At 42.0% G+C, this 11105-nt stretch overlaps 1 protein-coding gene across 1 annotated transcript in view; it reads left to right on the forward strand.

Moving 5' to 3' along the window:
* Positions 1–10829, forward strand: part of MFSD2A (major facilitator superfamily domain containing 2A) — a 35136-nt gene extending 24307 nt beyond the window's left edge. Inside the window, exons 6-14 of the mRNA XM_030218659.1 lie at positions 1684–1847; positions 1934–2024; positions 2693–2814; positions 3243–3326; positions 4376–4459; positions 4561–4673; positions 6892–7035; positions 7619–7795; positions 9803–10829. Coding sequence (XP_030074519.1) covers positions 1684–1847; positions 1934–2024; positions 2693–2814; positions 3243–3326; positions 4376–4459; positions 4561–4673; positions 6892–7035; positions 7619–7795; positions 9803–9857 — 1034 coding nt within the window. The 3' untranslated portion in view covers positions 9858–10829. The remainder of the gene's footprint in view (positions 1–1683; positions 1848–1933; positions 2025–2692; positions 2815–3242; positions 3327–4375; positions 4460–4560; positions 4674–6891; positions 7036–7618; positions 7796–9802) is intronic.
* Positions 10830–11105: the final 276 nt, after the last annotated feature.

Consider the following 11105-nt stretch of genomic DNA (forward strand, 5'->3'; position numbering starts at 1 on the left):
TGAGTGAAAAAATATTTCCTCCTATTTATTTTTAAAGTATTTCCATGTAACTTCCTTGAGTGCTCCCTAGTCTTCGTACTTTTGGAACAAGTAAAAAATTGATTCACTTCTACTTGTTCTACACCACTCAGGATTTTGTAGACTTCAATTGTATCCCCCCTCATGCATCCCTTTTCCAAGCTGAAGAGACCAACCCTCTTTAGCCTTTCCTCATATGACAGGAGTTCCATCCCCTTTATTATTTTGGTCGCTCTTCTTTGAACCTTTTCTAATTCTGCTATATCTTTTTTGAGATACAGCGACCAGAACTGTCTGGGAATGGACATCCATTTATGTTTATGTCTTTATCCCTCTTTGGGAATGAATATCCATTCATGTGTGTGTCCGGGGGCAGTGTCTCCAAATGAGATCGTGTTGCACATACCGTGACAAATAATGAACCTCACTCCTAAGCCAGGATATTAAGAGTATGATCTTCTCTCATATTCACTGCTAATGCTTGACGTAGTATTCCCATTGTGCCATGGAGAATTTCCTTCTGAAATTCATAAAGATTTTACATGTATAGGCAACTTAACCAGGTGTGATGAAAAAATCCCTTTTAATTAAGGCTGTGGTACCCAACCAATGGGAAATATTGCTGTATCCTTCTGCCACAAATTCTTGGTCTTGGACAGCATTTCTTTACTTGAGGATTACTCTCTGTACATAATTCAATGAGTAATCATTTGGGACTGAAAATCAATGCCATTCTGATGCTTTCTCTTTTATTTCTATGTCTGGTTTCCTTGCATCTACTTATTAGTCAAATGGGGATGTCCCAGGTGATCATAATGTCTTCATTCTCCACCATTCTCTTTAGCATCATAATCCCAAGGTTTTCCAGTCCAGTGATGTTATAATATTTACAAACTTTCCAGTGGTTGAGACGTGCCACCTTGTTGTTCCTTTTTGTATTGAATCTTTATGCCATCAGAATTTTGTAGCCACATGCAAGATGGGTAACTGTTTCCAGCTTTCTTACAGAAACCACAGATCTCTGTTGTACCAATTTTTTCTATGCTTGCTGTGAACCACCTTGTGTATAATCCACTCTCCTGAGTTACAACTATCAATCACTTATCCTTAGGTTTCAATTCACCTCTTCTTAACGTTGATGTCACCCACTCTGATCAACGAATGGTTCCTGGAGGAACAACCTCACATTTCCCGCTGTACTTATGCGTTTGCTACTGTTTTTTCTCATTTGCCCATCTAATTCCTTGCAGAGCTTTTTTTTTTCTTTCTCTCTCTTCCTATGCAAATTCTGTTGCCTTCTTCTCCATTGGTTCTAGTGGATTCTCACTCATTCCTTTCACTCATCACATTTGTCCAAGTTTAATGATAGAGATGGAGCTGTTTCCACGTCAGAGTGCCACACGCTACAAATCAAACCCCCTTTTTCAAGTATAATCTCAGCAATGTCACGATATTAACCGAAGCTTTAACTCTTCCATTGTTTATCTGAAGGTTTTATTCCATATGTACTGATGGAAGCTTTTGTCTTTTAATTGTTTGCACTTGACAATCTCAAGGTTTTATTTCATGTGTTGCCTTTTGAACCACCTAGAATCTCATAATAGATGGATTATAAATCAGAATGAAGAATTGAAGTAGAGACAGCTCATTTTCTCTTTCACCTAGGGATGACAGTGGAAGTGCTTGGCTCTTTGTTGGGGACAGCCATTCAAGGACAGATAGTGGGGCAGGCAGACACTCCATGTATCCCAGACATACTGCTGGTGGGAGCAGAGAACTGCACAGGTCAATTGAATAGCACCCATGGCGACAGCTCCTTGACTGACACGGTAGGTAGGCTTTTAGTCCCACACTATATGGCAATATATGTAATATTCAGGGCTTTCTCATTAATGTTTGTATATTTTGTGTGCAGAGACATGCGTACTTGATTGCGGCAGGTGTGATTTCTAGCATTTACGTTCTCTGCGCAGTTATCCTGTTCCTGGGAGTAAGAGAGAAACCAGGTAAGGGCAAATGAAAGCTGGATCCTATGGGACAGGGGAGGGAACTGAACTTGTGCAGAAAATAGTAGGTGGGTTTCGGGAGACTGCAGGAGACTCGGGGAGAGGGGTGTCTGTTATGTTTATCAATAGAAATCATACAAAATAAAACATGGAAAAGAAAATAAGATGATACCTTTTTTATTGGACATAACTTAATACATTTCTTGATTAGCTTTCGAAGGTTGCCCTTCTTTGTCAGATCGGAAATAAGCAAATGTGTTAGTTGATAGTATATATAAGTGAAGCATCAAAGCATTTCAATGACAGTCTAGCAAGGTGGGGGTGGGTAGGAGGTATGCATGGGTACATCAAAGCATTTCATTCATTGATAGTCTAACAGGATGGGTGTGGGTAGTTGAGAGGAGAGTGATAAACTGAGAAAAACAACTTTATGGTTTTTAATGGGCTAGAAAACCCAGATCCTTGTTAAGTCCTGTCTGTTGGGTGTCAAAATATTCAATCATTCTGACTTCAAAGGTCTTACGTTCCTGTATTGTTTTAAAGTTACCTTTCAGGATTCTTACTGTTATATTTATGAATGCTCTTGGAAATGTCTTGATATGGATGCATTTTGCATGCTCTTTGAGAAGCCGTCTCTGTTTTTCATGCTTTGCGTCTCTTCTCTCCAGATTGCACCAAACTCCTATCGGATCAGCCAGTGTCCTTTTTCCAGGGTCTTAAACTAGTGATGAACCATGGTCCATACATCAAACTGATCACTGGCTTCCTGTTCACATCATTGGCTTTCATGGTAAGGACAGAACCGAACCCGTGTGTCAAAGTGGAAATACCAGTTGCCCAAAGCCAGAAGAAAGACTATTCCCCATGTCAGGCACATTTTCATGACTTGCCCTTGTACTGTGCCCCTAGACCCGAATGGAGAAAGGGATATAATTTGGAACCCCACAGGCCTTCCAGTTTTAGTTTGAGACTCCCAGACTGCAGCAAGCAATTTCACAATGTGGATGTTGAGCTGACGGGGAAGGAGGAGTTCTTTTCAGTATGATAGTGGCTGCCCAGGGAAGGTGAGGGCCTCATGGCATTTGTCACACATGCTCTATTTCTGAGAAATGTTTCTTCTGCTGGGAGTATAAGAAATATTTCCTGGTTTAGAACTAGAGCTTCTGGAGATTAAAAGGTTTACTTCAAATATTTAATTTTGTTCTCTCCTTTGTGTAGCTGCTGGAAGGGAATTTTGCTCTGTTCCTCACGTACACCCTGGGATTCCGCAGTAACTTTCATCACATTCTGCTTGTTATTATGGTAAGTAGCTCCCCTGCTGTGTGTTAGAATCACCAGGCCCAACACAGGCTGGTCAGGGACACAAAAGGAGGGAGGGGGAGGATTGCATGGTGGAAGATGGTGGGCCAATGCAGGTGGGAGTGCAAGGTTGTGCAGACGTGCTTCGCATGGTAGAAAGAAAAGATCAATGCGGACAATGGAGGAGGAATTCTAGTCTAAAACTGCCCTGCCCCCATCCCCTGGCTGGCTGCTGAGAAAACAGTGCCCCTTTTGTGCCTTTTTTGCTTATATCCTAAATACAAAGGGAGGAAAAAACAGAAGGAGACAGATCTTTTATCCAAATTGAGAGAACCAGATTCTGCTTGTTTCTTGAAAGCAGCAATAAATAGAAATAAATTAAAGGGAAAAGGTGATTCTTTTTGTTTTTATTGGACTATCTTAATACATTTTTGACAAGCTTTCAAAGGCCTGGCCACTTTTTCCTCTGGGTCGGTTGAAAGCAGCAGGGAAGGAAGTGTGGCAGCACATTGAGAAACCCTCACAGGCACATCATGGGATAGTAGAACCTTGAGCTTCTCTTCAGCATGTTGCTGAGAACAGGCTCAAAGAGAGCAGACTCAGGAATAACATGATATACCATTTCTTCTCATGGATAATCCTCCCAAAGGAGGCTGTGAAAAGACAGACAGTAACAGACTTACAAAAGTATGTGAGAAGCATAGATCAATCATTGCAAAAACAGTGAAGGGGAAGGAAGGGATGAATTGAGGACTGTGGTATTATAACATGAAGGAAATTGGGCAAACTAAATGGGACTTACAAAACTTATTTGCCATCAGTTTCTCTTTCAAGAACTTTACACTCCGGACAAGGAAGGAAATGGGGAAAGTAACGGAACCAAGAAAAATTAGAATCAGTTCGAACTGCTCTCTGATTAAAGCCTAAAGCCCTGCAACTGTCAGTTCACCCTTTTGGTTCTCAATCCCTCGTGCTGCTTCCTCAAAGGAAACCCTGAATTGTTTTGGAAGCACCAGTTCCAATAACTGATTACCACTGTCTCCTGCTTTTAGCTTTCAGCCACCCTGACGATTCCCTGCTGGCAATGGTTCCTAACTCGCTTTGGAAAGAAAACAGCTGTCTATGTTGGAATTTCGGTAAGTAAATAGTTTCAGGATGTTTTCTGCCAATGATATGGATTTGGAATTATAGCTCGATGTATTAGGAGGTTTCTTACATTCCCATTGTCTGTCCACAGTCGGCAATCCCCTTCCTCATCTTGGTGGTTCTGCTGGAGAGTAATGTAATCATAACGTATTCAGCTGCGGTAGCTGCTGGTATCAGTGTGGCAGCTGCCTTTCTCCTGCCATGGTGAGTGACAGTTCCAGTAACAAATCTCTGTACACTCTGGTGACAGGATGTCTCCCAGAGTGATTGCAGAACGTTCTTTGACATTACCTTTTTTGAATCCACAGTAAGTAGAAACAGAGAAACATGACGGCAGATAAAGGCCGAATGGCCCATCCAGTCCTCCCATCCTCTGTAACCCTTAACTCTTCCTTTTCCTAAGTGATCCCACATGCTTATCTCAAGCCTTTTTAAATTCTGACACAGTCCTCAACTCCACAACCTCCACCAAGAGGCCGATCCATGCCTCCACCACCCTTTCTGTGAAATACTTTCTTAGATTACTCCTAAGCCTCTTAACTACATCGTATGCCCCCTCGTTCCAGAGCTTTCCTTCAGTTGAAAAAGGCTCACTTCCTGTACATTAATGCCCTTGAGATATTTAAACGTCTCTATCATATCTCCTCTCTCCCTCCTCTCTTCTAGCGTATACATGTTGAGGTTCATAAGCCTGTCCCTATATTTTTTTTTTGTTCAAAACTGCTTACTAATTTTGTAGCCAACCTCTGGACTGACTTCATCCTGTTGATATCTTTCCGTAGGTGCAGTCTCCAGAACTGCACACAGTACTCTAAATGGGGCCTCACCAGAGACTTATACAATGGCGCTATCACCTCCTTTTTCCTGCTGGTCATCTCTCTTTTTATGCACCCAAGCATCCTTCTGGATTTGACCGTCGCTTTTTCTACCTGTTCGGAAGCGTTAAGGTCATCAGACACAATCACCCCCAAGTTCCGCTCTTCCTTCGTACAAGCATACTTGTAGATCTTCTACCGCCAGGCTGCAAAAGAATCTGTTCGCAGCCCTGGAGGTAGAAGAGCTAGAAGTATGCTTGAGACAGACAAGGTGATGGTAAGAAGAGGGTTGAGGTAGAGGGTTGAGCAGTTGGGTGAATAAGAGAATAGGAGGTGACATAGGTATTGGTTCAAGCATGAAAACTTGTATACTTATCTGAGCAAAGATAAAAAAGTATCAAAATTGATTGGATAAGCAGTAAATATCCTGCAGGTGATCATATATAGAGAGTTGACAGGAAGGCAATGCTCTTCCCTTCAACAACCAGGCACACTGGGTGGACAGCTCGGTTCTCATTTACTGTGTCCTGTGCATGATCTCCCTTTTCACACCTCACTCCAGCTTTTTCTATACATTTTTATTTAATTTTTCTTCTTGTAAAGTCTCTTACATCATTTTCCATCCCTTAGACCTACAACTTCTTTTTGCAAAGTTAATGAGTCCCATTTTCCTCCAAAGACCATCTGACAGCATTAACCTAGTCTGGAACTAGAGCAGTTCCCATGAAAAGATTTTCCTCATTGCCTACATTTGTATTTATTTAGGGGCAGATATTCAGTCGCTGGTGTTATTCCCAGAAATTCAAGGATGGGTCGTGTCGGGCTTTGGTGTGGAATTTCTGGGTAAATGCAGGTGGTGAAATTCAGCACAAGCGGCTATTGTGAACCACATAACGATAGGACTTTATCTTATGTGGTCCTATTTTAAGAGCTAAATATCAGGTCTTAACAGGCTACGTGCTGACCTCACCCAAGGAATGGCCACAAAATAACCAGTTCTGGCTTAGGTGCTAACTGGGCATTTTCAGTGTCCAGTTAATGGTTGTGCAGAAGCCATTTAAATCATTTTGAATATCTACCCCTTCATATCATTAATGATCTCTTTTCACAGTCTCTGTCTAGACCCAGGCTTTCATTCAGTTTGGTCAGAAGATCTCAGAAGTAAACAGTAGCACCCCATGCTTTTCTGAGATTTCCTCCCTGCCCCTCCACTGATTTACTAGCGCACCTCATATGTATCCAGCTGCACTACCTACTAGTCAATATGGAACCATATGCACACAGACCAGCACTGCTTTACTACTTAGTGCGCCCAAGGACACATGCACACAGCTTTCCTTGTGCACCTCATTCTTGCCCTAAACTATCCCCTACTGTTTCAGTACTGAGATCCCACCCCCCAACATACATACAACTCTGCCAGTGTACCTCACTCCAGCTCTGCAGAATCCTCCTCCAAGTGTTCCAATACTGAGACCCCCCCATCCTCCCAAACATATACACAGCTGTGCTCTGCCAGTGCACCTCATTCCAGCTCTGCAGAACCCTCCTCCCCCCACCCCTACTGTCTCAGCGCTGGACTCTCACTATACTGCTTTCTCTCACAGGTCGATGTTGCCAGACGTTATTGATGACTTTTTGCTGAAACACCCAGAAAGTCGAGGGCATGAACCGATTTTCTTCTCCTTTTACGTTTTCTTCACCAAATTTGCCTCTGGAGTATCTCTGGGAATTTCAACGCTCAGCTTAGAGTAAGTACAGTGGATTGGTGGAGGGGAAAGAGGAGAACAGAGATCTGGCCATTAATTGTTTTTTTTTTGAGTGGGATAAAAATGTCCCTCCTCAACCTGGCTTGAACTTCATAACTACATGCATGTGTATTTTTAGCTGGGTTAAAAAGATCAGCCCCATGGGTGTGTTTCATTTCTGGGACTAATCTCATGTCTTATAAACTAACACATCACCCAACAAACCTAGGATGAGCATTTGTAGCAGCCTTAGATAGGTGTACATTAATGCACATGCTTTCTGGGGGGATCAGGATAGCTTTATGAAAGTACTTATGTGATTTCACAGCCCGGATGCCCTGTTATAAAGCTATATCAGGCAGGGGCTGAGGGGACAGAAAGTTGTTTTTTTTTTAATGACTTTTCAGTCAAAAATACACAGCATGAAACTAACGTTGAACACATCTATATTTGTTTTATGTAGGGGTTTTTTTTGCCTGTCTTCTTCCTTGGTTAGTACACTGCTGTCATTTTGCATCACAACTTTTAAATAGATGTTCCTGAGGTGCACACCTCCTCTCTTTACCACTGCTCTTGTACATTTAAGTTTTGCAGGGTACAAAACTCGAGGCTGTTCCCAGCCGCCAACTGTTGATTTCACATTGAAAATGTTAGTTGCTGTGGCCCCTGTGACTCTCATCCTTTTGGGACTCCTCCTCTTTAAACTCTACCCCATCAATGAGACTGTTCGTAAGAAAAACAAGAAAGCGCTTCAGGCTTTAAGGTGAGAGCAAGGGTGTGTATAAGGGGGGTGGGCTGCAAGTTTCTTCTCTCTGTAATGTGCTATTGTAGTTCACCTTTCTTTTCCCTTCATATTCTGCTTAGCATCTTTGTCCAAAAGGTTTTAGACATATAACCCATTATTTTATGTCTGTTATGGTATCACACGTTTTATCATTTACTGTCAATTTGCTGTATACTGAGGGGAGGGGGACAGGGGCACTGAGTAAAGCAGAGTATGAAATGGACTTTTTAGCCTCAGTTCTTGTGACTATGGGGCTCATTGTTGAAACACAAAACATCCAAAAAATGGCACAAACCAGCATATGGATGTTTTTCTTCCAAAAATGTCCAAATCGCTATTTTTGAAACACATTTTTTAGCCATTTTTATATGCAGTTCATCTGCAGTGTATCCAGATCACAAGATGGCGAGTCAGGGGTGTGTTGGAAGTGGGATCTGGGCGTTCCTAACACGTGGGACGTTTGGGCTACACCTGTTTTAATAATGACTAAGGCATGACCCCCCCTCCTTACTCCCCAGTGGTCACTGACCCCTTGCCACCCTCCCCAAAGATGTAAAAGAAACAGTACATACCAGCCTCAGTTTCAGATGTTATGGCCAGTCTTATTAGAGTAGCAAGCTGGAATAGCCTAGTGGTTGGTGCAGTGCACTGTAGAGAAGGGGACCCAGGTCCATATCCACTCTGTGGTGGAAAGTGTGAGCCCTTCAAAACTCACCAAGCAAAATAGATAAGGTAGAGTAACAGAAGTAAGAAAATAAGGGGATTAACATAGTAGATGACGGCAGAAAAAGACCTGCCCGGTCCATCCAGTCTGCCCAACAAGATAAACTCATATGTGCTACTTTCTGTGTAAACCCTACCTTGATTTGTATCTGTCCTTTTCAGGGCACAGACCGTGTAAGTCTGCCCAGCACTATCCCCGCCTCCCAACCACCAGCCCTGCCTCCCACCACCGGCTCTGGCACAGACCGTATAAGTCTGCCCAGCACTATCCCCGCCTCCCAACCACCAGCCCCGCCTCCCACCATCGGCTCTGCCACCCAATCTCGGCTAAGCTCCTGAGGATCCATTCCTTCTGAACAGGATTCCTTTATGTTTATCCCACGCATGTTTGAATTCCGTTACCGTTTTCTTTTCCACCACCTCCCGCGGGAGGGCATTTCAAGCATCCACTACTCTCTCCATGAAAAAATACTTCCTGACATTTTTCTTGAGTCTGCCCCCCTTCAATCTCATTTAAGGAAATCGCACAAGGTCAGAATGGTGCTTGAAAATGATCTTTGCTAGGCTGGCAGTGGATAAACATGTCCTGCTATAGTATGTGCAGTTGGTATCAGAGTGTGTGTGTGTGTGACTTCCATTAAAGGCCTAGTTGAAGAACCAAGTTTTCACCTGCTGCTTCCTGAAGTAAAGATACTCTTGTGTTATGTGAAACCTTTCAGGGAGTGCATTCCACTGTGTAGAGGCTAGTCCAGAGAAGGCTCGCTTGCGGGTATCACGTCCTGTAAAGTATTTTGGCGAGGGTGTGGTTAGGGATACTCCTTGGGAGGACCTTAGTGGCCTTGGAGGTGTATAGAGGGAGATCCTGTTCTTCAAGTACTCTGGAGCACAGCACACCAATCAGTGTAGGAGTATGCGATGTATTAATTGAAGCACCAGGCATGGCTATGTTTCACCCTAAGGCTGCATCAGGGGTTTGAGCTATGGTACAAACAATAATATGAATTTCAGAAAATGTAAATCATATAAAATATTAAAATCAAACATAAAACATACAAATAGCACTAATAACATGCATTAAAAACAGTAAAAAAATAACAATTATTAATTATGATCTAACAGTAAAAACCAAAATTATAATGTACTTAAAAACAAGCATAAAAATGAACAACAAAGGGTGTACAGTGTGTAACAAGTGAATAGTTAGATTAGGTGCAAAACGTTTAATTTAAATCCTTGACCTCTTTTTAATGGTTCTTTGCACAGAAACAGTGGCTCCGATTCAGAGACAGATTCTACAGAAAGTGCAAGTAATGTATGAGACCCAGGGATTCTACAGGTGAAGATTTTTCATTGACTTTCCTTTGGAGGTATGAAAGATTGAACTAGTGTCATGCAAAGTAGAATCTGGGCACGTTTACTACTACCATTTGTCTCGAGAACTACCTTTCATAACACTGACCTCTGCATTAAGGAGAACTTGTACTTCAGACTTGCATCGTACTGTTGGACTGTGAACAGGGACAGGTGGACTGTCAGCATAAATAACACTATGCAGACTCAAAAGGTGCTGTAATCTCTATTTTTCTAATAATATTTGCAAACACTGGTGATATCTGTATATATTGTACTACTGAAGAAAGAACTTTTTTTATAACATAAACTTATTAAAATAATTTAATTTGTGTTATAATTTTGCAGATATTTTTCTGCAATTTGTACTTGAAGCCAACTGTTCTGGATGTATTATTGTTAATGTCTATAAAAGTATTATGGCCTAAACTATGTTCGTAGACTCCTGAGTGTTCTATATGCAAATGATGGTCAGTTGCTCCACCATTTAAATTCATGCACATATGTTATCTCCCATGGTTCTGGCTGTGAATAAGTCTCTGCTTTACAGCCTGGGTGAGAAATTATATTGGGTTAATGTTCAAAGGCAGTTTTTTAAAAATGCTGACCACAGCCTTTAAATATATTACCCATGTTCACTGCTGGTTTCCAGAGAGCTGAACCCATATGGAGAATTTTACCACTGGCAGCTCTATGGATTGAGGATCTCTGTCTAGAGAGCTACTGTAAGACAGCCTTTCTCTGTTGTAAATTAAACCACAGAGCTCTAAGGATCGAGGCAATATACAGCTTCTGTCTAGAGAGCTACTGTATGTAGTTTTAACACAGCCGTTCTCTGTCATAAATTAAACCACAGAGCTCTACAGACAGCTGCTGAATATTGTCATTTGTATATGTCATGATAACATCAAGACTGGATTACTGCAATGCACTCTACAATGGTCTGACTACAAAGGGCCTGCACCAGCTCCAGTTGATTCAGGATGTAGCAGCAAGACTCATAGAAGGTTGCAAGCGACATGACCACGTCATACCATTTTTGCAAAAACTTCATTGGCTACCAATACAGGGCTAAATTTAAAACTCTATGTCTGATCTTCAAGACCCTGAAAGGAAATGTACCTGAAAAACAGGATGATCCTCCACACACCGCCAAGGACACTAAGGTCCTCCCAAGGACTTTCACTAACCACGCTCTCTCGAAAAGACATTACAC

The sequence above is a fragment of the Microcaecilia unicolor genome, chromosome 11 (assembly GCF_901765095.1).
Source record: "Microcaecilia unicolor chromosome 11, aMicUni1.1, whole genome shotgun sequence".
NCBI classification, from domain to species: Eukaryota; Metazoa; Chordata; class Amphibia; order Gymnophiona; family Siphonopidae; genus Microcaecilia; species Microcaecilia unicolor.